General features: G+C 41.5%; 1 protein-coding gene across 12 annotated transcripts in view; it reads right to left on the bottom strand.

Moving 5' to 3' along the window:
• The window catches only part of SOX5 (SRY-box transcription factor 5), a 973495-nt gene that overhangs the window by 169446 nt on the left and 776560 nt on the right, over positions 1-27489 (bottom strand). For 9 of the 12 annotated variants that reach the window (XM_081957811.1, XM_081957805.1, XM_081957814.1 and 6 more), the window contains one exon: positions 1909-2032. In XM_081957811.1, coding sequence (XP_081813937.1) covers positions 1909-2032 — 124 coding nt within the window. Of the gene's footprint in view, positions 1-1908; positions 2033-6391; positions 6410-27489 lie in introns of those variants that run through there. The other 3 variants (XM_081957809.1, XM_081957813.1, XM_081957807.1) reach the window with 2 other exon arrangements.

The following is a 27489-nucleotide window of genomic DNA, read 5'->3' on the forward strand; positions in this document are numbered from 1 at the left end:
TCGGAGGGTGGTTTTAAGCGCTCCAAAGGCGTCAGGGAAGCCTCGGACGGCCTCCGGGGGGGGGGGGGCTCTTTTCGCCCTCCCCAGGCTCCTATAAAGGCTCTGGATCCTGGGGAAGGCAAAAAATAGCTTTTAAAATGGTGAACTCAGCTGGCCAGCGCGTGCATGCGCGCTGGCCAGCTGACAGGGCAGCGCCTCGCATGCCCTGACAAATGGCTCCACGTGCCACTTGTGGCACGCGTGCCATAGGTTTGTCATAATGGCCCTATATCATTTCAGACAAGTGACTATCCAATTTCTTCTTAAAAATCTCATGATGAAGCACCCACAAGTTCTGAAGGCAAATTGTTTTACTGGTTAATTGCCCTCATTGTGAGGAGGTTTCTCCTCAATTCCAGTGGTGGAGTTTTTGATCCAATTTCTGGTGCTTTGGAAAATAAGTTGACCCCCTCTTCTTTGTGGCAGCCTCCCAAATATTGGAATACTGCTATCATATCCCCCTTAGTTCTTCTTTTCTCTAGACTAAGCCATATCCAAATCCAGCAATTTTTCTTCGTATGTTTTCATCTCCAGGCCTTTAATTGCCTTAGTTGCTCTTCTTTGCACTTTTTCCAAAGTCTCAACATCTTTTTTTGTAAAGTAATGACCAAAACTAGACACAGTATTCCAGATGTAGCCTTACTAAAGCTTTATAAAGAGGTACGGATACTTCATGTGATTTTGATTCTATGCCTCTGTTTATTCAACCCAGGGTTTTATCTGCTCAAGATTAAACATACAAGGAATTTGTCTCCGGTACGGAAGCACCTCTGTGTACTTGCAAGGTGACAGAGAAAATAATAGTAATGCCCTGTTTCTCTGAAAATAAGACCTCCCCAGATAATAAGCCCAATCGGGACTTTTGAGCGCAGGCGCTAAAATAAGCCCTCCCCAAAAATATTGCAACACAGCAGCAGCCATGAGGGGACCACGCTCGCCGCCTCCTGTACCTCAAAAATAATAAGACCTCCCCGAAAATAAGGCCAAGTGCTTATTTGGGGGGTCAAAAGAAAATAACATGAAAATGTCCTCCACTAGGCTCTGGAGGCTTTCTGGAGGCTTCCGGTACTTCCGGTAGGTTCATTTTTCACCCTCCCGGGAGCTCCGTGTGGGTCCTGAACTTACCTGGCATGATGAACGGGCTGCGTGGAGACTCCTGGGATGGGAGGGGCTGGGCGCGGTCAGCTGGTCCTTGTAACTACCGGCTTGGCGAACCAGATTAAAATTAACATCCAGTTCCTCTGAACCAGTCTGAACCAGCTGAATCCCACCCCTGATATGAGGAGTCGACAGATATCTTCTTGGCCCACCTTCTGACCCACACAATATACAGTTTGAATGAGGATGGTCTGCCTATGATAGTGTATCTGTCAGGCCTGTCGTTATGTTCTTTTTAGGATCTTTGGCCTGCCACACTTTCTTATAATTTTCTATGCTGTTTCAATAGTGTAGTAGTTGGGAGGGGGGAATAGAAAGGAGTAGGATTGTAGAATGTATTGTTGACATTCTTTTATAGAAGCCAAGGTCATCTTTTGTCTCCGCACCTCGACACCTGACCGGAACCAGAGGGGTGTAGATGCCAGCGTGGAAGATGATGATTGGAACATGTGATGGATTTGTGGGTGTGGGGATAAATCATGAACTTTCAACTGGGTGGAATTCCAGGATGCAAATCAGAGTTGGAATTCCATAGAGGTGCTAACTTGCCTGTAGAATAAATTGGACCTTTAAGGATGTTTTTGCCTTGGACAATGATTTAATTCTGCATGGTATTTAGAACCCTAACAGTATCATTGCTACCCCATGCCAGCTCATGTCCGGTCCACTTTAGGCCCATCACACCTGTCTGAAAACAACCGAGTAACTTACTGCATCCTGTCTTGTAGCTGAAGCCAGGTGGCAGGAGGAATCCTTGCTGGGCTGCTGCTGCTAGGGTTCGCTGGTCTGGGGGGAATACGGGGATCATAAGTGGTGGTAGCTGACCTTGGACCTGCTGGACAAGAGGTGGTAAACATCAAACCAAGTATTACGGCTTTACGGTTAGCCTTAAGATTTAAGACTGCAATTGTCAGATATCCTTCCAGAGGCTCACTGTTTGACTGCATGAAATTCTGCGTATACAAAGGAAGATATTTTTCCCTCGAGGTGTTTCTTTCACCAGGTGAAGCTGTGCTCCTGGGGTGGCCAAGGACCTGAAATGTGGTGGAAAGCCTGAAGGGTCTGTGCAGCATGGGCCACCTGTTCAAATAGTCTTTGACATACTTTGTTTCCCCCCCAAATAAGTCCCAACTGGAAAATGAGCCCTTGCATAATTTTTCAAGATCATTCATAAGCCCTGCCCAAAAAAATAAGACTCAGTTAAGATCATGCACCAGATGGATGCATTTAGTACTGTATTTCCCAGAAAATGAGACCTTACCAGAAAATAAGCCCCAGTGCGTCTTTTGGAGCAAAAATTAATATAAGACCCATTCTTATTTTGGGGAGAACATGGTAGTAGAGATAAAATAGCACAGCAAGACTTGGGAAGATTATTTTTTTGCAGATATCTTAGTCAACAAAACTAGAGAGAAAGTCTAGAGCAGTGTTTCTCAAACTTGGCGACTTTAAGTCCTGTGGACTTCAACTCCCAGAATTCCCCAGCCAGTGGTCTAGAGAGTGACCTAATTGTGGGATCCTTGGTGCTCTCTGAGCTTGGTTGTCTTCTCCCAGACATTTCATTATCCAAACTAGATAACATCATCAGTGCTAGATGGGAGGGGGTTTGCTCCCTTCTGACACTGATGATGTTACCTAGTTCGGTAATGAGATGTCTGCAAGAAAACAAACACGCTCAGAGGGCATCAAGGACCCCAAAGTCCTATTCCTCCTTCTCTTCTTCTTCCTCCTCCTCCCCAGAAACCACACTTCCTTTTTAGCACTGATGATGTTGCCTAGTTGGGTAAAGAGATGTCTACAAGAGAACCACCAAGCACAGAGAGCATCAAGGACCTCACAGTCCTCCTCCTTCCCCCTCCCACAAACCACACTTCCTTCTAGCACTGATGAGGTTACCTAGTTGGGTAATGAGATGTCTGCAAGAAAACCACCAAGCTCAGAGAGCATCAAGGACCATACAGTTCAACCATGAGTTACAAATATTCTCTTCTATTTTGGGGGGGCTCATTTTACTTGGATTGGATTACAACTATAGTACAGGTAATTGGAAATTGGAAAAATATATGGCATTATTTGATTTTTGGGACAATCTGAGTTTGGAAATATCCCCACCTCTGTGGACCACAGAAAGAGCAATAGCCCCACACAGATCTATTTTGAGTCCATTTGGATCTCGAATAAGATTCCCCCCCCCCTCTTCTTGACTCCCTCATTCCGTTCCCGTTCTATTTCTAGAGTCACACACCTTTTAAAAACAGTGCTGCAGAATTGTTAGTTGAGCAGTTCTTTAATAACGACACGTTATTGTGGTTGTAAAAATTCAATTTCACTTGACCAAAACATTTCAGCACCTGCAGAGCAATGCCCATCTTGCTTCCAAGCGCTCTGCTCATCGTAGACCCCTACGGATGTCTGTAAAATTGAACCGGATTTTTACCCAAAGGTAAATTCGAATAGAAAGAACTTTTAATGGCCCTGGGATAATCCTGTTATTGCCTTAATTTGCTACTTTCCCCTCCCCTTTTTAAATCAGCGGACACCAACTGGTAATCCATGGACCACTGATGGTGGTCCGCAGAAAAATTATTTCCATTTTTTATATTGCACTCAATCAGGGGTCTTCAAAGCACGGCCCCTGGGGCGGATACATGCAATGAACGTTTGTGTTGCTGCAGAGAGTCTCCCCTTTTGGGGTCTTTTTGTCCAGGTTGGAGGGGGAAGAAATTCTAACTTGGGATCTGCTTCAACCTCCTGGTCCAGGGCTTTGGGCAAAGGCTGGCGGGAAGCCAGAGGGCCTTGTTCCAGTGGGACTACATCATGGCCTGGAACTGGCTGACCATCTCAGCCCACTGAGCCTCTAGGTGCCGGCACCTGGCCTTGCACTCCCGCAGGTCTTCTCTCTGCTTGGAAAGCCCATGCTCGTAGTCCTCAGTGAGGTACTTCTGCTGAGCCTCCTTCTCGGTCAGATCCAATTTGAATTGAGCCAGCTGTTTTGCCAACTCTTTCTCAGGGTGGCTGCTTAGCTTCAACAACTGCTTCCTGTTGGGGCCCTAAGGAGCCCGGGTGGGCAGGCAAGGAGTGGCTGGGAGGGGAGGGGCAAGTGGGGTCCAGAGAGGTGCCCCTTGGTGTGAGTGAAATCAAGTTGGCCATGCCTACCCAGTCACATGACCACTTAGCCACGGCCGTCCATTCATTAGGGAGTTCATATTAGTGCACTGGTGGTTGCTCCCGTTTCGGCCAAACTGGTAGTAGCGGCAGGAGGAGGCCCCGCCCACCCACCCATTGCATGTGAGCGCACCCAAACCGATATGAAAAATATTTGCAACCCACCACTGTGGGATTTAAAATGATGAATTTAGTAGTCCCTGAGGGCCGAAAGGTTGGTGACCCCTGTTTTAAATGACAAAGAAATGCATTTCTCCTTTGAAAGTGAATTGAATGTTTGCATTGTATTCTTAGGCAAAGAACCGGAAGGGGGGGGGGGGATGGATGGAAGGAAGGAAGGATGGAAGGAAGGAGAGAGAAAAGAAGAAGGAGAAGAGTTCCATGTATGAAAATGACTTTGCCAAGCAAAGAAGCTTCAAAACAGAACTCAAAACACTAATAGAGAGACAGATGGCTCCACTGAAGTCTTTCCTGCCAAATATATATATATATATATATACAAAAAAAGAAAGGAAAAAAAAAAGAGAGTGATGTTATTGAAGCTGGCTGGAAAGTTCTCTGATGGCTGCAAACTCTCTTGTCCCATTTTAAGTGTTAACTCTGCCTCCAGGGCTAATATAAACTAAAGCAACATACACACACACACACACACACACACACACACACACACACACACTAGTACTTGCCGACACACAAACATGCACACACTCAGACAAAGCCCTACAAGTCTGCACTTGATTACAAGAGACTTCTGGATAAACCAGCCAATGTGTTGTATTAATGCATTCCTGACTGGGAAAGGAGCCATTAGGAAAACATTAAAAAAAAAAACTATTGTCACATTTTTTATGCTGTCCTTCACTTCTCGAATAAAGTAAATGCTTGACACAAGAGAGGAGAGGAGAAGAGGAGAAAGGAAAGATGGATGAAAGGAAGGGAGGGAGAGGAGAGGAGAGGAGGAGAAAGGAAAGATGGATGGGAGGTAAGGTAGGGAGAGGAGAGAAGGAGAAAGAAAAGATGGGAGGAAGGAAGGGGGAAGGGAGATAAGAGGAGGAGAAAGGAAAGATGGATGGAAGGGAGGGAGGGGAGAGGAGAGGAAGAGAAAGAAAAGATGGATGGAAGGGAGGGAGGGGAGAGGAGAGGAAGAGAAAGGAAAGATGGATGGAAGGAAGGGAGGGGAGAGGAGAGGAAGATAAAGGAAAGATGGATGGAAGGGAGGGAGGAAAGAAGGAAGGAAGCAAGGAGAGAAGGAAAGGGAGGAGAGGTGGAAGGAAGGATGGAGAGAGAGAAGAAGAGGAGAGTAGGGGATGGGAGGAAAGAGGGGGAGAAAGATGGATGGATGGATGGAAGGCAGGGAGGGAGAGAGAGAAGAAGGAAGGAAAGAAGGAAGGAAGCAAAGAGAGAAGGAGAGGGAGAGGAGAGATGGAAGGAAGGAAGGAAGGAAGGAGAGAGGGAAAAAGAGGAGGGGAGAAGAGAGGACGGAAAACAAAAAAAGTGTCAGACGACAAAAGGAAGCTAAATCTTGAAGGTAGACATAGGAGAAAGTTGGTGAATTTTTTTTTTTTTTAACCTGGAGACCAAAGTATCTCAGACAAAACAATCTAGTTTCCTTTACAAGCTAAGTAGAGCAAGGAAAAACTTTAATACCAGTGTTCCATTTCATTTCTAAAGGAGATCAACGCTCAGGTAATGTCATTGTTATGAAAAGGGAGCATAACAATGAACTAGGAATCAAATGCATCAGATACCCCCACGCGGTATTTATTTTTTGAGGGTGGAAGGAACTTTGCGCAAGGTTTGTTTGCCTAGACTTGTTGCTAGGCTACACACAGGAAAACATTTAAAAAAACAGAGCCTCTTTCGCCACCTTCTTCTAGCTTAATTTACTGTCAGAGTTTGGGCAGAGTGACTATTGTTATGAGATAAATTCAGAGCACAACACAGCCCATAGCCACAAAGCCTTTGGTCAATTAATAGCGGTTTATATACAAATATATACAGATATACACATGGTAGATAAATCCCTTACCACTCAGTGACGGACACAAGGAGAGAAAATAAGAGAAACGCCCTCTAATGGCCACCTATAGACACCTCATTGCTGAATCATCCGTATTGCATCAGCTTACAGTTTACAGTTTACAACCTTACAGCAGCTGGCAGCTATTAAATCCTCATCACCTGACACTTACAGTGGAACCCAGTGACATCCTGGATATCAGGACATCCACCATCAAGGGTTCAAATCCACCCCAAAAACTGTGTATCTAAATGCCCAAAAAGGGCCGAGCCATACCCACACCCTTGGAAGATTCTGACTCTTCCTTGCAGACACCCGCTACTTTCCATTCTGCAAGCGAGCTGCCAACTATTCAAATCTGTTTATTTTCCTTATTATTGGAGATGGAGTGTCATAATTCCATTATTAGAGTTTTGAAACAGCAATTTTGTGGTATGGCTATTTTGATACCTGTACACCCCATCTAGACACAGTGAGCACCGAGACAAGAGAATCACTGCAGAATTAAGAAAACAAACAAACGAAGTGACGGAGCCTCGATTTAGAGATTTGCAGACTGCTAAACATTTCTAATCAGGGCAAGTTGCAGAAACAGCCATATGTCTTCTTGTAGCACATCCAACAGTTTCACATGCAGAAAATGTGAAGAGTCTCCAGAGTTGAGATTTTTTTTTTTCTCTTCTCAACATAAGTTTCTGGAAAGCAGCTGTGTTACATTATATTGTGGCAGCCTATAAGTCTTACAACTCCTTACTTGATGGGCCAAGGGTTTAAGCTACCCTAACCTAGACAGCATACTAAAAAGCAGAGACACCACCCTGCCAAGAAAAGTGTGAATAGCCAAGGCAGTTTCTCCCCCAGTTGCAATGTATGGCTGTGAAGTTTGGACCATAAGGAAGGCTGAGCGTCAAAGAATGGAGGCCTTTGAACTCTGGTGCTGGAGAAGACTCCTGCGTGTCCCTTGGGCTGCAAGGCGATCCAACCGTTCAGTCCTAGAGGAGATCCACCCTGACTGCTCTTTAGAAGGCCAGATCCTGAAGAGCAAACTCAAGTACTTTGCCCACCTAATGTGAAGGAAGGACTCCCTGGAGAAGAGCCTCATCTGGGAATGATGGAGGGCAAAAGAAGAAAGGGACGACAGAGAATGAGGTGGCTGGATGGAGTCACCGAAGCAGTAGGCATGAGCTTAAATGGACTCCAGGGGATGGTAGAGGACAGGCAGGCCTGGAGGAACATTGTCCATGGGGTCGAGATGGGTCAGACACGACTTCGCAACTAACAAAAAGAGAAGCAAAGCAAAGCCTGGGATGGAACATTGGTAGCAAATCTCTTTTAAAACTAGTCTGGCAGGTGCCTCTCCATTCAAAGTACTGGCCTCTGTGTGCATCTTTTTTTAAAAAACACCCCAAAAAAGGACTGAGCTTTTTCACATCCATCAACGCAGGAATGGAAAACAAGCCTGCCCTGTGGATACAATGAAAGCCTCCCTCTGCCTCCCCTTTGGAAGGAGAATGAGACATCTACGATCCTTTGATGAATAACTGATGTTTCCGCCCCTGTACAGCTGGGAAGGTACACCGTCTACAGCAGGGGTGTCCAAACTTGGGAACTTTAAGACTTGTGGACTTCAACTCCCAGAATTCCCCTGCCAGCATGGCTGGCTGGGGAATTTTGGGAGTTGAAGTCCACAAGTCTTAAAGTTCCCAAGTTTGGACACCCCTGGTCTACAGGCTTGCTTAACGCAGCCACTGATCAAGTGTGCCCTTTTGCAGAGCAACACAAGGTTAACAGACTCAATGGAACCCTTGTCGGTGCAAGGAAAACAGGTGTGAGGTTATCTGATGATGGGGCTCCTGCTTTTTTCTTAATGAACACGGCGGGCAATTTCTCAGCCTGGGAGGAAGGCCATCTAATGGGGCCCCCGAGAAACAATTTCAGGAGCTAAGGTTGCCAGGAGGAATTTTGGCGCAATTGCAATAATAGCCATAATAATGAAGTTATGCATAGCGGTTGAACATACTCACGGTTAAAACCGTGAGGCACGCAGAGGAAAAACAGAAGCGGTTTTATTTTTATTTTTACTTTTTTTTAAGGCGACGTTACTCGGTGGCCTTCCAGGAGTAAATGCTGGTTTAATTTCTTTTTTTGCAGGTATGTATGGTTTCCACTGAGTTAATCACATTTGAATGTAATTGCAACCTGCCAGGCTTCACTGCTATGATCGGAGTTTGGAAGGCAACGTTGAAATGACCCAAGCTCCATCTCTTTGGGCTGCACACGTGGTATAGAGAGAGAGATCGGGGATCGATTGCGCTTTAGGGATACGATTTCATCAGTTTGATGAACCACTTCTTTGCCCCCCCCCCCCCTAAATCTCACTGAGAGCAACCCCCCGAAAGATCAGGTGGAAAAGAGAAAGATGGTTTTGGTGAGTAAATCAAGAGACACCTGGGGAATTCCAATCATGGCTAGAACAAATGGTGGGAGAACAACTTATGTTTAAACCAGAAACTTTTCTCCTAGGCATAATACCGAAGGAGTTTAAGAAAGATACACTCTATCTAATTATACATATACTAACTGCAGCGCGCATAACCTATGCACAGCATTGGAAAAAAGAAAATACACCATCAGAGCTAGATATAATCAGAAAAGTGTTGGCCTGTGCAGAAGTAGATAGGCTCACTTTGGAACTTAAAAATAAAGGGGAATCAGAATATTTTGAAGTATGGAATAGATTTTATGATTGGTATAAGTTAAGATGACAAGACTGGAACAAATGTATATATTGTGATTGGACAGAAGGATAGGCAATGTATTAAGTAGTTTAATTGTTAATGGCTGAAACTAGCTGTATATAATGTGAATGTATGGTCACTCCGACTCCGCGGTATTGCATTGTTTTAAATGTAAAAATTATATATATATATATATATATATATATATATATGTGTGTGTGTGTGTGTGTGTGTGTGTGTGTGTGTGTGTGTGTGTATTTGTGTTACAACCCCTGGTATGCCTATTTATCAGTACAAATACAACACACACACACACACACACACACACACACACACACGCACACATATATATATATATATAAAAGAGACGCCTGGGCAATTCCGTAGATGGATATATGAAGGCAGACCTTGATTTACGACTGCAATTCAGCCCAGCATTTGTGCTGCTTAGCAAGACAAGTTGTTAAGAAGCTGTTAAAAAGTCACCCAGAATCGTTCCGTTACAAGATGGCCGGCAAATACATTCAATAAATAAATAAATAAGTGAGTTGTGTCCCATTTTGTGACTTTTTTTTTTTTGCTAAATGAAGCACAGACATTGTTAAGCAAATCTGGCTTCCCTCACTGACTCTGCTTGTCGGAAGCTAGCTGAGAAGGTTACAAAATGGAGATCACATGACCCTGGGGCAGTGCAATTGTCATAAGTACATGCCAGTTGCCAAGAGCCCAAATGTTTTACCGTGTGACCACGGACATACTGAGATGGTCGGAAGTGTGAACAACAGTCATAAGTCATTTTTTTCCAGTACCATTGTGACTTTGAACTGCCGCTAAACAAATTGTAAGTTGTGGACAGCCGAGAAAACAAACCATAAATTATCACTCAAATCAACCCAGAGTTCTTACTCAAGGCTCAAATGACTCAGTTCAAATAGAATAGAAGAGAACTGGAAGGGACCTTGGAGGTCTTCTAGTCCAGCCCCCTGCTCATGCTGGAGACCCTATACTATACAAGTGACTGCCCAGTCTCTTCTTAAAAACCTCCAGTGATGAAGCACCCACAATGTCTGAAGGGAAGCCATTCCACTGGTTAACTGTCCTCACTGTTAGGAAATCTCTCCTTAATTCCAGGTGGCTTCTCTGCTCGTTGTTTCTTGTCTTGCCTTCTGGTGCTTTAGAAAATAAGTTGATCCCCTCCTCTTTGTGGCAGCCCTTCAAATATTGGAATATTGCTACCATGTCCCCATAGTCCTTCTTTTCTCTAGAATGGTGGTCATACCCAATTCCTGCAACTGTTCTTCATATGTGTTGTGGCCCACCAGCGGCCAGCAGAGCTGGCAGCAGATTCGGACAGTGAGGAGGTTGGGGAGGAACATGGGCCAGTCCTGAAGTCTGGGAAAGGCTCTGATGAGGGCTCTGTGTCGGAGGCAGAGATGGGGCCAGGGCCATCTGACAGTTATCAGCTGCCTTCAGTCAGACATCAATGAAGCAGATGAACAGCTGGAGCCTGTTCCCAGTGTGCGCATGCACAGAGTTGCCAGACAAAGGGAACAGCTAAAGAACAGGGGTCACCTTGGGAGGACACCACAGGTGAACGATGAATGGCCCCTCCCAGAGGAAATAAAAGAGGAGCTAAAGGGGAGTGGAGTTTGCAGGAGACAATTAGTTCGCTTAATTGGTTCATGACTCTCTGAGGCTTCCATGCCACATTTTGCAGATATTGGCCTGGCATCTCTCCAATACAGATAAGGTCTATGACTGTAAATCCTCCCTTGAAAGACTTTGCTGGATGTGAATGAGCAGAATTCACAGGAAATTAATAAAATTGTCAGGACAAGGAGTTTGCTTCATGCTCTTGGGAAGCCTCGGTCAGAACAATATGTTTTGGTCTCCAGGCCTTTAAACATCTTAGTTGCTCTTCTTTGCCCTTTTTCCCAAAGACTCAACATCTTTTTTGTATAATCATTTGTATGATCGTATCATATGATCATACTTTGGGCAAAGACCTTACTCTCTGGTGACATCCCTACTGCTGGGGAAAAGGAAAGGCTTTTACAAAGCTTCTACATTGTGAACTGCCCAAAGAGGGATGTAAAATGTTATGGGGTGGTATACAAGCCTAAATGCTACTGTTATTGCTAACTAATGGGAAGTGCCATGAAAATCTGGCCAATTGGTGTGAAAATCTGTTGCACTGAGAATCAGTAAATCCAGGCCCTACTGTGATGGTAGTAAATATTTGAAAGGAATTCAAAATCAGCATAGCATAGATTCTCCATCCACTTTCTAGCAGCCATCTCCATTGGACTAATGCCGGCACAATTCAAAAATTTTCCCTTGAAATTACCCATTTCGGGTTTGTGGATTGGCACCTTTTATGTTGCCTTTAGGTGATTTTTCTTTCTTTGTTTATTTCCTTACTTCTACCTAGTAACAAGGGACACGGCGGCTCAGTGGCTAAGACGCTGAGCTTGTCAATCAGAAAGGTCGGCAGTTTGGTGGTTCGAATCCCTAGTGCCATGTAACAAAATGAGCTCCCGTTACTTGTCCCAGCTTCTGCCAACCTAGCAGTTCGAAAGCATATAAAAAATGCAAGTAGAAAAATAGGGACCACTTTGGTGGGAAGGTAACAGCGTTCCATGCGCCTTCAGCGTTTAGTCTTGCCAGCCACATGACCACAGAGACATCTTAGGACAGTGCTGGCTCTTCAGCTTTGAAATGGAGATGAGCACTGTCCCCTAGAGTCAGGAACGACTAGCACATATGTGTGAGGGGAACCTTTACCTTTACCTTACCCAGTAACAAGATTTGTAAAAGATCTTAAGATCATTGTCCCAATGTTATAAGATTTTCCTTCCTTCCTTCCTTCCTTCCTTCCTTCCTTCCTTCCTTCCTTCCTTCCTTCCTGCCTGCCTGCCTGCCTGCCTGCCTTCCTGCCTGCCTGCCTGCCTGCCTGCCTGCCTGCCTGCCTGCCTTCCTTCCTTCCTTCCTCCCCTCCCTTCCCTTCCCTTCCCTCTCTCCCTCTTTCTCTCTCCCCCTCTCTTACAAGAAGTTATCTTGTAAAGATAGCAGTGTTTGCTTTAATTAATATGTAGGCGGGTGGAGAGAAAACGGGAGGTTATCTAATATGATGCAGTGGGCAGCAATTCAAAATTAGCACCATTTCAGCATGATATATTGGCACAAGTACACAGAAAAGCCTAAGGGGTAGTCATTCACTTGAAGTGATATTCATCCTTCTATCAAAAGAAAGAGTGGAGGAGGGGAGAGAGGAAGGGCTTTATTAGTGGGGAAGAGAAACATTTAATCTGTTTTGAGATGTTCAGAGAGTGAGAGAGACTTCTGAAATTGGTTAAGTAGTCCAAGAGCAGCATAATTGGATCCTGGTTTCAAATCGGATTTGAAGTTTGTGCTTCTTGAAAAGCAGGTCCCAGGCTCCAAAGGGGCCTGTCATTGCTCTTAAGGAAGGAAGATTTTTTTTAAAAAAACGGGTTGTGATCTGGCAGGAGAATTAAGCAGGATCTTTTAAGAAAAATGGCAAAAAGCAGCCTGTATCAAAGAGGTGGGTAATTTTCACAGGAAGACACCATGTTTGTTCTCTGCTTTTATGTGGAGAGATGTGGGGCTTCTATACCCTATTTTTCTGAAAACAAGACCTCCCCAGATAATAAGCCCAATTGGGCTTTTGAGCGCATGCGCTAAAATAAGCCCTCCCCCAAAATATTGCAACACAGCAGCAGCCAAGAGGTGACCACACTGGATGCCTCCTGCACCTCAAAAATAATAAGACCTCCCCGTAAATAAGGCCGAGCGCTTATTTCTGGGGTCAAAAGAAACTAAGACCCTGTCTTATTTTGGGGGAAGCAGTGATATCAAATGGATATGGATATAGAGCAAAGAGGGTTTGGATGTAGTGGGGGGAAAATCCATTTCACTCAACTCTGCAGAGCTGTTATAATTCTGCATAGAATAATTTGAGTGTTCTAATTATTAAATTGGCCACCAGCTTTTGCAATAAACCACACCGCACAATGTTTGGCGGTGGATAGAAGAGTTGATTCAAGGGACCATATATCGGGTTGGACTAGATGACCGACATGGTCCCTTCCAACTCTGTTCATCTGTAATCTGTGGTTCAGCATTGAGCCCATCCCAGCACTGTATAATTTTCCGAACATGCAACATACCTGTCTTTCTACCTCTAAATCAACATATTAAACCGTAAGTTAATATGCTAACTCAGTGTTTCTCAATGTTGGCGGATTTAAGAGTTGTGGACTTCAGTGTGGACTTCAAAATAAGCTGAAAATATTGCAACACAGCAGCAGCTATGGGGTGACCATGCTCGCTGCCTCCTGCACCTCAAAAATAATTGTCTTATTTTTAGGATAACACGGTACTTCCTGATCATAATACGAAAAGCTACCTTTGAATTTTTGGAGCATTTTGCATAGATGCAGCTTCTTAATCTTTATGTGTCTGCTGAAATCTACAGACTTCCCAGAAATCTGTAACTTCAATAAGTTAATTTTCTTCAATAAGAAGAAAAAAAAAACTTAGCTTAAACTTAAATATGGAAATTTAAATATATAAAGTAACACACATAGATAGGGATTTATCACAAAAGCAACTAGCTGTGCCTCAATACACTTATCAAATTAGTAAAAAAAAAAAAAATAACAAACACACCGTCCAGTACTCTATGTGCTTCTTTATTCTTAGGATATAAGAATTTTAGACTATGAAATTTACGATGTTGGATAGCCATTTGTCTGAAACGGTATAGGGTTTCCTGCCTAGGCAGGGGATTGGACTAGAAGACCTCCAAGGTCCCTTCCAACTCTGCTATTGTATTATTGTATTGAACATTTTGGAGACAGAGACCATGAATTATTCTAATTTTGCCTCCATGCAATATTGAATAAAAACCTAAATTTCAGTTAAAGTTCTGTGAAAATAAATCTCTACATCCCTCCCCCCACTTCCAAATTCATGGACTCTATCCCAAAGGGATCTATGGATCCCCAGTTAAAAATTCCTGGCACAAACGGTTTTTGCTCAGGGCAAGAAATCAATTAAAATCTAGCTGGAATTGCCTGAAAAAAAGGGTTTTCTGGATCGTAGCAAACGTTTTAAATCTAGCAACAGGACCAGCTCATCAAATCAAGCATAACAGAATTCTTGGTTGGCATGTTGTAATGCCAGCTTTTGCAGTTTTAGTTGCTACAACAGTTTAATGTCATCCTTTCTTCAAGATGACACATTTTGTAATTATTTGACATTGAATATCATTGCTTAATAGGATGTTTTTTTTAAAAATCCACAGCTTACGATCCTGGAAGGGTAGGAGAAGGAAGCAAAACCCAGTGAGGATGCTATTTCAGGTAAAATATCTGTGGAGAGTCTCTGTCATCCAGGTCATAATTGTCTCAAAGGTGCTTTTGTTTTTTTTTCTTCCAAAGGTAACAGGACTGTTGTTTTTTTTCCCCTTGAGGAGGAAGAAGAAAGAGAGTGAAGATTCATTCTCCGAGCTTGTGGGTTGGTTTCTGAATGTTTCGTTACAAGGCTAGGTAACATCATCAGCGGAGTTTAGGGGATGTCACTGTCAGTGTTCTTCTGTTTATAAGGGCTTCAGGTATGGGTGTGTCAAGGGAGGGGCTTGTGAGAAGGACGTTACATCAGGTCAGGATCATTGGGAGGTGAACTGCTGCTGTGGGGGTTGCCTGGGTTGGTTGGTTGGAGATGATGCTGTCTCTGGTTGGCTGTGAGGTTGAGGTTCATCATATGCCTTAGACCGCCGATCCTCAAACTACGGCACGCGTGGAGTGGTGGGATTCAGCCACTCACCGTTGACCTCATCTTCCAGCGAGCATCTACTCCAGTTGCACTTCTGGTTAGTTGTTTCACCGGTTGAGCTGCACTTCTGATCACACCGCTGCTGCCGAAGGTGAGGCCGAAGGGTGCTGGGGAGGACCAGCTGACTGAGGGGTGATCTCGCCCGTGTGGCCACGGGATCGAGGGCCGGTGGGTGAATCGGGGAGGGGCTGCTGCTGGCTTGCAAAGCAGCTCTGCTTGTAAAGTAGTGCTTTAAAAGTCTTTAAAAACGCTTTAAAAACAGCCTTTCAGGATGTTTTTCACTGCTATGGGATCCAGGGCCGGTGGGTGAGTAGGGGAGGGGCACGTACAGAAAGGACAAAGGCAAAATGGATTGGCCACACCCACCCAGTCACATGACCACGTAGCCACACACCCCCAACAGTCTGTGAATCGTCCCCGTTTAAAAGTTTGAGGATTCCTGTTTTAGACTCCAGACCCCCTAATCGTCTTTGTGGCTTATGACAATTTGGAAATGTTGGCCCAAAAGTTGTTCTTCCACTTGTATGACCCCCTTCAGTGAGTTCATGCTCAAATTAAATAGGCCATTGCTGGTTTGGTTGGTTAGTTGATTAAACTTTAGTGGCTCAATATGATCCCTATTGATACTTAACAGTCTTTAGGAGTTGCTACTGCTAAGTCGGAAGCATAATCTTCAACTTACAATCATTCATTCAGTGGGGGTTCACAATTACAACAGCAATGAAAAACGGGCACGCGCCAGTCCTCGCACTTATGACTGTCACAGCATCACTGTGGTCATCATGGGATAAAAAAAACCGGGCATTTCACAACCAGCCATATATTTACAATTTCTTTTCAGCATCCCATGTTCATACGATTGCCATTTGCGATTTTCCCAGCCAGCTTCTGACAAACGCTGGTTAATAAGGAGAAACCAGGTCTGCTTAACCAACTGCCCTGATTCATTTAACAACGGTGGCAAAAAAAGTGGTAAAATCAGGCACGACTCACTTAACAACTGACTTGCTTAGCTACCGAAATTCTGGTCCCAATTGTGGTTAAAGTTTGAGGACTGCCTATAGTCCTCAAGGGTGGTGTCTCTTCTTTATGTGTTTGTGCACTGATGTGAGATAGAAATTGTAGCTGTCTTGCTGCATAACTGGATATGGGGTGAAATTTGCTTGCTTCAGACACAGCTATAAAATAAACAACCAAATAATTTTCGGGATTATTGCTTCAAAGCAACTGCCCTAAAAATAGATATTTGCTCCAATTTTGTGATGGATCCCAGGAAATAATTTTGTTATCAGCACCCAAAAATGGCAGACAGATACAGACTGAAGCGCAAATGTTGAGTTTAAACATCTTTTTTTAACCACCTAATGTTTTTTTCCCCCTTTAAATTGGTGAGTGCATTTTAACCTAGGTTTTTTTTTTAAAAAAAAAAACCACCAAACAGGGACTTAAACACTTTTGATCTTATTCTTGATTCCTCTTCCTTTGATTATCTTGTTGGGGACATCAGAACAAAAGCACAAAGAAAACATTGAAAGAGAGAGAGAATGAGAGAGAGAGAGAGTGTGTGTGTTTTGCAAATAGAGTCAGCATGCCTGGGAAAGAAATTGTCTTTCCAGCTAGCGATACCCTGCATCTCCTTTTAATTTTATCCTGAGATTTGGAACATCTTCTCCAACACCAGCAGCCGGTAGCTTCCTTCCATCTCTGGATTTGGCTCAGCCCCGGCATTTAGTTTTCGGCGTGATTTCTACTTTTTGAAATCTCTGAGGATGTATGCAGTTAAAAGAAAAGGAGAAAAAAAAAGAGAGAACACGGCAGAATTGCAATCCAATTCTTTTTCTCTGTCACTCCCCCCTGCTAATCATAGAGGCAAATTTGGGAAAGGGGGGGGGGAGGAAAATACAACTTTAAGTGAAGTCTCTCTCGAGGTTGGCAATTTCTTCTGAAAAGTGAAACAGCCCTTTAGAATATGCATCTATTCCGCACGCCCAAAAGACGGATATATCAACAAACTAATCTTTCTGGCAGATTGTTGGGTCTTTCAATGCACGGGAATACCACTCCGTAGCTCCATTTCAAAGGCGCTCCAAGGTATTAGAGACAATTTGCATATCGTTTGTTTGCCTTCCTTCCTTTCCTTCTTTCCTTCTTTCTTTTCTCTCTGTGTGTGTGTGTGTGTGTATGTGTGTGCCTGTGGTTTTGGTAAGGCTTCCAATCCTAATGACTGTTCCTTTTGGCCAGCAACATAAATGCTATAATCACACAATTATTGTGCTGGGAACAGTTTAATTCAGCATTTTGTTCTCGACCACGGAACAATTACTCAACAATTTTGGTTAACCATATGAGCTTGCAGCCCGGAGAGGAAGCCTCTTATTCACAAAGCCTATTGTCGTACACAAAGGTGCAGTTACCCTTGTTGTTCGTCGGTTTCAACTTCCAGCTTCACACAGCTCCTTACAAGGATTTCCGTAGCCTCACGTCAGTGAACCAGGGCCGATCTGCCTTTCTTTGCTTATTCAACTCCATCCATCCAACACGTTTAATTACTCATTTGCTTATCAAGAGGAACATGTCTCGGGAGCGTTCCACAATATCCAAAATGACATTAACTCTTGGAGGCTCTGTGCGCATCGAGGAAATATACAGGTACTCCTCGACGTACGACCCCCCCAAATTTACGTTGCTAAGCGAGATAGTTAAAGGGAGCTTTGCCTCACTTTGCAAACTTTCTTTGACACGGTGAATCACCACAGTTGTTAAGCTGGTAACACGGTTGAATCTGGCTTCCCCAGTGATGGCGGAACTTTTTCTAAAAAAGCATGCACGTGCCCACTCAATCCTCCTCGCCCACCTGTGCATGCGTGCGTGACACATCACCCCTCCCCCGGCGTGCATGCGTGCATGCGTGCAGGACCCCTCCCCAGGCTCTCGTGAAGCCTGAGGAGGGTGAAAACGGCGTCCCCTGTGTCACTGCGTTCATTGTTTGCTAGCCGAGCTGAAGAGTTACTGCGCAGGTCATAGGCCCTTATCATCAATGATTTACTGTGCATGCTTCTTAACACATTTCATATACATCACACATTCCAGAGACTTCTTTACTTTTGTTCTTCTGTTCGTCTGCCAAGGAGGTGGACGATAATTGCTCTTGCCAAAATGTAACAATTAGATAGATTTGTTTATTTTCTTATTTTCATATTAAAAGCTTTGTTTTAATTAGAACTTGTTATTGGATCTTATTTTCGCTTTTTCTGAAGATATGCTGTTTGGAAAGCCGTCGATTCTAGACCTCGTTAGCTCAGGGTGAAATTTCCCCTGACACCCTGGCCCTCCGGAAGGGCAAAAGATCAGTGGATGGCTGCTGTGCCCCCAAATATGGCTGTGTGTGTCACCTGTGCCATAAGTTTGCTATCATGGGGCTTCCCCATAGACTTTGTTTGTCAGAAGTTCGCAAAAAGGGATCTCCTGTCCTCAGGGCACTGCAACTGTCATAAATATGAGCCAGTTGGTTTTTTTTAACAAAGCGTGTGACATGATTAAAAGCTAGGATAAGTGGTAGAAAGAAGAGAAGGGGGAGTAATAGTGTATACACTTTATAATAATAAAAGTAATAATAAGATACAACATGGAGTAATTGAATAATGATGGACTGTAATCTAATACCAATGCGTATTATTGCTGGGAATACAGAAGTTGACTGAATGTAATAATTTATGACCAATTTCACTCGTTTTATTTTTATTAGAATGTATGAGACCCAGGGGCCGTGCTGTTCACGCCTTGATTTGACGTATTTCTTGAAAAAAAAACTTTAAAAATAAAGATAAAATAAATAAGAGCCAGTTGTCAAGCATCCAAATTTTGATGGGGTGGCCATGAGGATGCAACAATGGTTGTTAAGAGTGAAAAATGGCGATGCCGCTGTAACTCTGAATGGTCAGTAAAGGAAGCGTTGTAAGTTGTGGGCTAGTTGTAACCCTGAACACACCTGATCTTCTCTCAAAGTGAAGGAAGGAGAAAGGAAAGTGCTTTCTCACTCATGAAAACACAACATGTGCTAGATTCTCAGCAATGTTAAAGGTCTGCATACGTTTGCAATCTTTGCATTTATCTCACTTCCATACACCTTAGTAAGTACACTTAAAATCACATTGTTTATTTATTTTAAAAAAGGCTTTTATGCCTCTCCCCCCCCACACACAAAAAAGCCCATTAAAATGACATTTTGGGGGAAATTATTTATTTACACTAATAGCACTCTTCTTCCCAAAGGCTTGCGAGGGAATAAATAAATTATCAATAAAATATATAAAGGTATTATATCAGCCTGCTCTGAACTAGGAATCCCCCCGCCCCCCCGGAGTGTGAACTTGGGAATTCTGAGAGATAAGTCTGGAGAACAGCTGGAGAACAGCTGGAGACCCTGAGTCATAGAATGTAGGGAGGTCCCTTGATTAAAAGAAAAAAAGATCTGGAACGATTTGTTCTTGATAAACCCATGCGACATATTAATAGCATAGCATAGCATAGGATAGCATAGCATAGCATAGCATAGGATAGCATAGAACAGAACAGAACAGAAAACAAAATAGAAAACAAAATAGAAAATAAAATAAAATAGAATTAGAATAGAATAGAATGAGAATAAAATAGAAAATAAAATAAAAAGAATAAGAATAGAAAATAGAATACAATTAGAATTAGAATATAATATATTTATTTCGATTTATCAGTCACCCCAAGTCCCTTTGCGGAGAGGGGGCGACTGATAAATCGAAATAAATAAATAAATAATAGAAAATAGAATAGAAAATAGAATAAAATAGAAAATAGAATAAATAGAATTAGAATAGAAAATAGAATAGAGTAGAAAATAGAATCGGAATAGAATAGAAGAGAATAGAATGGAATAGAATAGAATTAGAATAGAAAATAGAATAGAATGGAATTAGAATAGAATAGAAAATAGAATAAAATAGAAAATAGAATAAATAGAATTAGAGTAGAAAATAGAATAGAAAATAGAATCAGAATGGAATAGAATAGAATGGAATGGAATAGAATAGAATTAGAATAGAAAATAAAATAGAATTAGAATAGAATAGAAAATAGAATAGAAAATAGAATAAAATAGAAAATAGAATAAATAGAATCAGAATAGAAAATAGAATAGAATAGAAAATAGAATCAGAATAGAATGGAATGGAATGGAATAGAAAAGCACAGCACAGCAAAGAACAGAATAGAACAGAATAGTTTTATTGGCTAAGTGTGATTGGATATACAAGGAATTTTAATATTGAGACAAAATTCCCAACTGGTAAGTCTATTTAGCAACGGAGCAATCTATACAGGTAGCCTCTTCCTCCTCAGAGCTTTTCAAACAGGGCCTGAATGGTTCGGTGCCTGGGGTTTTTAACGGATGTCTGCAGCTAAGCTGGTGGCTGAATTTGACAATCTGTAAGGTGCCTTCAATAATAGAAACATAGAAAACGGAGGACAGGAAAAAGATCTAATGGTACATCAGGTCTGCCCTTGGAGGCAATTGTTTGTTTCTTGTTTTCTTTCTAATTGATGTATTTATTTTTTTAAAAAAATATATTTTTATTCTTTTAAATTTTTGTTGGTTGATGGATATGTGCTTATACTAAGCATGTTTAAATCCGGTTAGTGATGACTGAACAGCTACTATCTCCTCTGGAAGTCAGTTCCCAGCTTCCACTAGTCTTTCAGAAAAGTAATACTTGCTAACATTAATTCTGAACTTGAATTTGTATCTCATGTCAGTTTGAAGTTATGCCGCCATGTTCTTGGTTTTTGCTTAATGTTGAAAATATTGCTTTCTAGACCCTTATTCACACACTCTTAATATATTTAAAAGTTTCAATCAACCCTTTCCCTTCTGTCTTCCAGATTGAGGGTGTGTGTGTGTGTGTGTGTGTGTGTGTCCGTATGTGTGTGTGTATTCTCATATATTCTAGGTCCCTATTAAGAGATCATTAAGTTAAAATCTATGTTTTCTAAATTAGAGCTGAGATCTAGCCGGGCATATCTATGAAACCTTCAGCTCAATTATTTCCCAGTGTTCAATAATTAGCAACGATATCTCAGGAGTTCCAATATATGCTCGTTGGCTTCACAGGTACTGGAATGGGCGAAATTCTCGATTTCAAAAACAGGAGAATATATTTCATTCTTTATTTAAGTTCAAGAAATTAAAAGACGCTTGCTCCTGGGTAGGAAAGCTAAGGCCAATCTAGACAGCATACTAAAAAGCAGAGACGTCACCCCGCCAACAAAAGTGCGTCTAGTCAAGGCTATGGTTTTCCCAGTTGCAATGTATGGCTGTGAAAGTTGGACCATAAGGAAGGCTGAGCGCCAAAGAATGGAGGCCTTTGAACTCTGGTGCTGGAGAAGACTCCTGCGAGTCCCTTGGACTGCAAGGCGATCCAACCGGTCAGTCCTAGAGGAGATCAACCCTGACTGCTCTTTAGAAGGCCAGATCCTGAAGATGAAACTCAAATACTTTGGCCACCTAATGAGAGAGAAAGACTCTCTGGAGAAGAGCCTAATGCTGGTAAAGACTGAGGGCAAAAGAAGAAGGGGACGACAGAGAATGAGGTAGCTGGATGGAGTCACTGAAGCAGTTGGCATGAGCTTAAATGGATGGTAGACGACAGGAAGGCCTGGAGGAATGTTGTCCATGGGGTTGCGATGAGTCAGACACAACTTCACAACTGACAACAACAATTTAAGTTCTTTATTTCTAGCATTGTACCAGGCAGGAAATCTGCCTTACTAACTTGATATCCTCTATTCAGTTCCCATATGTTGTGTTTTGTGATTGTTAAAAGCAGAAAGTTGGGAAACAACTTAAACTTTGAAGCCCCACTTGACCTTGAATGGTGACAACCAGTCAAAGTAAGCATCAGATGGGCCAACAGACTGACCGGCCCGAAGACGAGGCTATACGTTGGGTAGAACTGTTTCCTATTTGCAGATATCTCCTGCATCTTCAAACCCATATATTTAAAAAGGGCAAACCATTTGGAACAGGGCTTTACGGTGGACCACACCAGAAGACACAGCAGACCCATAATGACCCCTCTCACCTTGTTCCACCTCTACTCCAACCCACAAAAAAAAAGAGAATTGGGGGAAGAAGAAAAAAAAACCACAACCATAGACCGCAGCTATAAGCAGTCCGCCTCCACTTTAAGAATTATTCCAAAAGTTGAATTGCTAAATATTTCTCGTTCAGCTGCTTTAAGAGACACGGATACGTTCCTGATTCTTCCCCTCAGCCCCCCCCCCAACTCCAGGAAAGCAATGTTTGCAGCAACCATACCTAGCCACAAGTTGTGCCTGTGTGTGGCCAGAGTTAATGAAAAACAGCTGTGCTGCAGGGACACAATTTGGACTATAACAATTAAAAGGGTCTTTGGCTGCAAGACCTCAGGGCTAGAGTGGAGAGGAAGCTATATTTACCTAATTGACTTACTTCCTCAGCAGCAGATCTATGTATTATGTTGTGCAGGAATTTCGCAAATTGATCTCCAAATTTTCTACGGAGACGTGAACAGGGAGAAGGATTGAAAGGAAGAGCTTCGGAAAACGCGGCGTTTACCCTTACATCTGACAGTAGAACTGAGTTATGAAATATTTATTTTAAAAGTCCACCAAGTTTTCCAACGGGAGGTATACGGACATGAGCTGCGTCTCTTCCTAAAACAAAGGGTTTTCTTGTGCGAGTGTGGGTGTCTTCTCCTGCATTGTTTCAAGCATCCTGTTTTTACAATTAATAAGAGGTCCTGGGGTCAACCTACTTGAGAGGAGACAAAATGCCCTTTCTTTAACTCATGTCTTGATTATTTATGTGTTGATTGGGTTCGTATCCCCCCCCCCCCAGCCCTGGTCGCTTGCCCTCTATGCTGTTCAACGTAAATAGAAACTCTTTTTTTCCGCCTTCCGGCAATTGCCAAAAATCAGAGATCTTTTGACAATCAGAGGCAGGGAATACACAAAAAAATAGAGCGTAAGCTTGACAATAGGCTGAACTTTTTTTTTGCAAAGAACAGAAAATAAAGAAGGGGAACACCAATTTCCCCTTTTAGGGAAAAAAAAAGAGAACGAGAAAGTCTTGGAAATTTCGAAACCAATTTCTTTGTATACGTGATGTACAATGGCAATAAAGGCTTATACTAAGTAAGATGGCATGACCCAGCTCTATCCTCTCCATATTTCTCTCCCTGTTTATTGTGGCCTTTGCCCCCAAGATATTAGGGGTATTTCCCAGCCCCCCTAATGTTTTGCTCTCCTTTTTTTTCAAGGTGAACAGATGGGGAAGAAATCGTAGTAACCCTAAGTAACAGCAACAGTTCATTATCCCAATATGTTGCAAGCGACTGCTGCCAGCAGCCCCCCCCCAAAAAAATTCCAATACTTCTCAAGCAATTAAATGCCTTTAGCATTTAAACTACACAACATTTAAACTACACAACATTTAAACTACACAAGTTAAACTACACAAGCATTAAGAGTTGTAAACATAATTTTGCGAGGTTTTTTTTTTTTTCTGGAAACTTCGTATTGCTAACTAGAGCTTATAAAACTTGTGCTAGACCAATTTTTTGTAGAGTATTGTTCAACTGTTTCGAATTCCCATCCTATATCTGACATCAGTACAATCGAGCAGGTTCAGAAATATTTCACGGGAAAAGTCCTGCACTCTTCTGTACACAATAGAATTCCTTCTGCTACTAGGCTCAAAATTCTCGGTTTGGATAACTTAGAACTTGGGGTCAGAGGTATTGCATACAAAATTATACGTATTAATGTTTTACCTGTAAGTGACCTCTTCTGTTTTAATCGCAATAATACGGGTGCAAACAACCACTTTAAACTCAATGTAAATCGTTCTAACTTGACTGTAAAAAATTATGATTTCTGTAATAGAGTGGTCAACATCTGGAATGCCCTACCTGATTCAGTTGTCTCACCTACAAATTTTCAGTTTCAGTCACAATTTGACTTCCGTGGACTTTACTTCATACTTAAGTGGTCCGTAGAGGGGGCGGGCATAAGTGCACTAAGGTGCTTATCGTCCCTGTCATTGTATTTTTATTCTCTTATTCTTGTTCTCATTTTTGTTTGACAAATTCCAATAAATAAATAAAATAAATAACTTCTTGTTCAGACCGCACACAATGGAGGTGAAGGAACAGCTAGGATTCACCCATGGGTACCAGGTGATAAAAAAAAGTGAGGGAGAACAGCTTACTTCCATTCACCCAACAGGGATGGCCCGCACGGAAAAGTTTTCTTTTTGAATATCCAAATTGTTATTGTTTTATCAAAATATAAATTACAGAAAAGGGAAAATAAGGGTTAAAATAAGGGAGGGAAAGGAGAAGAGAGAGAAGTGTAGGGGAGAGGGGATCCAGGAAAACAAATGCATTGACTTCCGACACCTTCAGGTGCAGTAGAAGAAGGTAATAATATAAACCCTTAACTTTTTACTTTTACATAATAATATATACTAGTTATTTCGGTAACAACAAACTCATTTAATCAGCAACACTCAAAATCAAAGTTTCGGGGTTTTTTTTCCACCACAAGCACAAAGTGGCTAAATTGATTGCTTTGATTAAAGAAAAAGTTTCAAATTGACGTTGTCTCTCAACGTCAAGGATCAGTTAAGAAATACAGGCTGTTTTTTGGTTTTTTTTTAAGATCTCCACTTCCAGCAACCGATTTGGGGTGCAGCATTCTTTTATCCAAGAAATTAAAATTTTCTTTTAGCCAAGAAATTAAAAGACGCTTGCTCCTGGGGAGGAAAGCTAGGCAAATCTAGACAGCATACTAAAAAGCAGAGACATCACACTGCCAAGAAAAGTGTGTATAGTCAAAGCTATGGTTTTCCAAGTTACAATGTATGGCTGTGAAGGTTGGACCATAAGAAAGGCTGAGCGCCAAAGAATGGAGGCCTTTGAACTCTGGTGCTGGAGAAGATTCCTGCGAGTCCTTTGGACTGCAAGGGGATCAAACCGGTCAGTCCTAGAGGAGATCCACCTTGACTGCTCTTTATAAGTCCAGATCCTGAAGATGAAACTCAAATGCTTTGGCCACCTAATGAGAGGGAAGGACTCCCTGGAGAAGAGCCTCATGCTGGGAACGATGGAGGGCAAAAGAAGAAGGGGACGATGGAGAATGAGGTGGCTGGATGGAGTCACCGAAGCAGTCGGCATGAGCTTCAATGGACTCCAGAGGATGGAGAGGACAGGAAGGCCTGGAGGAACGTTGTCCATGGGGTCGTGATGGGTCAGACACGACTTTGCAACTAACAACAAAAACAATTCTTTTACCAGACTCAGTTAACATGCTAAGAGACTAGCAAGCAGGAGCGTGGTTTAAAAGCCAGGGTAAATTCCATCTCGAAATAAAGGCTATTCATCAAAACATTCAGTACGTTTTGCCAAAAGATTCTGCATGACACTCTTTTCACTCTTTTCCAACGCAGGAAAGTAATCTTTTATTTATTCTCCTCACCGTAAGCCATATCTAAAACCCACATTTGAAGAAATAAACTAGCAGAGGCAAGAAAGGAGAATTTGGCATAACCATTCTCCTGGACCAGTATGTGCCTACTTGAAGGATGTATTATTTTCTCCAAATGTGGACTGATGGAATGAAAAGTTAAAGTCTCTCCAAAATTCCACGTAGCATGCTCTTTTCTTAGGATAACACTTTATGTTCACAAAGAATGCAGAAAATAACTATATTTACCTTCCCCCTTCTCAACTCTTCCATGACTCCCTCTTATTGGTATAATTATTATGATTATTACTCTGTTGCTTTGCATGTACATTGTACATTGAGAACTTTTGTACCAGAGACAAATCCTTGTTTGTCTAACACACTTGGGCAATTAAAGTATATTCTATTCTATTCTATTCTAATTTTCTATTCTGTTCTATTCTTTATTTTCTATTCGATTCTATTCTTATTCTATTCTATTCTAATTTTCTATTCTAATTTTCTATTATATTCTTTCTATTCTGTTCTGTTCTATTCTATTATTCTATTCTATTCTATTCTATTCTATTCTATTCTATTCTATCTATTCTATTCTAATGTTCTATTCTGTTCTATTCTATATTCTCTATTCTATTCTAATGTTCTATTCTATATGTTCTATTATATTCTTTTCTATATTTTCTATTATATTCTATTCTATATTTTCTATTCTATTCTATTCTTCTTCTATTCTATTCTAATTTTCTATTCTTTCTATTCTATTCTATTCTATTCTATTCTATTCTATTCTATTCTATTCTATTCTAATGTTATATTCTATTCTAATGTTCTATTCCATTCTATTCTATTATATATTTTCTATTATATTCTAATTTTCTATTCTATTACATATTTTCTATTATATTCTTTTCTATATTTTCTATTCTATTATATATTTTCTATTTTATTCTATTCTTATTCTATTCTTATTCTAATTTTCTATTCTAGTCTAATTTTCTATTATATTCTATTCTTTCTATTCTATTCTATTCTATTCTATTCTATTCTATTCTATTCTATTCTATTCTATTCTAATGTTCTATTCTATTCTAATGTTCTATTCTGTTCTATTCTATTCTATATTTCTATTCTATTCTAATGTTCTATTCTATTATATATTTTCTATTATATTCTTCTCTATATTTTCTATTCTATTCTAATTTTCTATTCTATTCTAATTTTCTTTTCTTTTCCCAATTTTCTTTTCTATTCTAATTTTCTATTCTATTCTATATATTCTATTCCACCCTATTCTGTATTTTCTATTCTATTCTATTCTATTCTATTCTTATTCCATTCTAATTTTCCATTCCATTCCATATCTATCTCACTGCAGAGGTTGCTATTATTGAGATGTTCATTTTTTATAAGATAAGCTTTGTTAGATCAGCTGCAATGTCTATCTAACTTCTACTCCAAATGCACAATAGTCCTTGTAGTGCAGATGTAAAACAGAGCAATCATTGTTTTTCCCCCTCAAACAAAATCATCCACCAAAACAGAATCTGTCATGGAATGAACACAATCATTCTTTATGGAATCCACTACAGTATGTATTGTCATCTTGAAATATTTCTGATCTGAACAATTGCACACCAAAAACGCATACTGTATATCTGAGGAAGCTGCATACCAAATAGCGCACATATGGGAAATTAGCATAGGGAAAAAATGTATATTGGGAAAAGTTGCGTAGAAACATGCATATTTTTTTATAATTTTCAGAAAGCTTGACAGAATGGCCTACCACCTGAATGCATGCCATGTAGACATGGGGCATATCCTTCTCTGGAAAGTGACAGATCTTTTTCACTGCTGTTCCCCAGCAAGGATATTCGGTGGCATATTTGTTTCAGAGGATACATTTAGCCATTAAAATGATCTCCTTCTGTAGCCCTCTGTAAAAAAAAAAGCCATCAACCAGCTTTTGACACCGAG

The sequence above is a fragment of the Natrix helvetica genome (assembly GCF_964273705.1).
Source record: "Natrix helvetica genome assembly, chromosome: 6".
NCBI classification, from domain to species: domain Eukaryota; kingdom Metazoa; phylum Chordata; class Lepidosauria; order Squamata; family Natricidae; genus Natrix; species Natrix helvetica.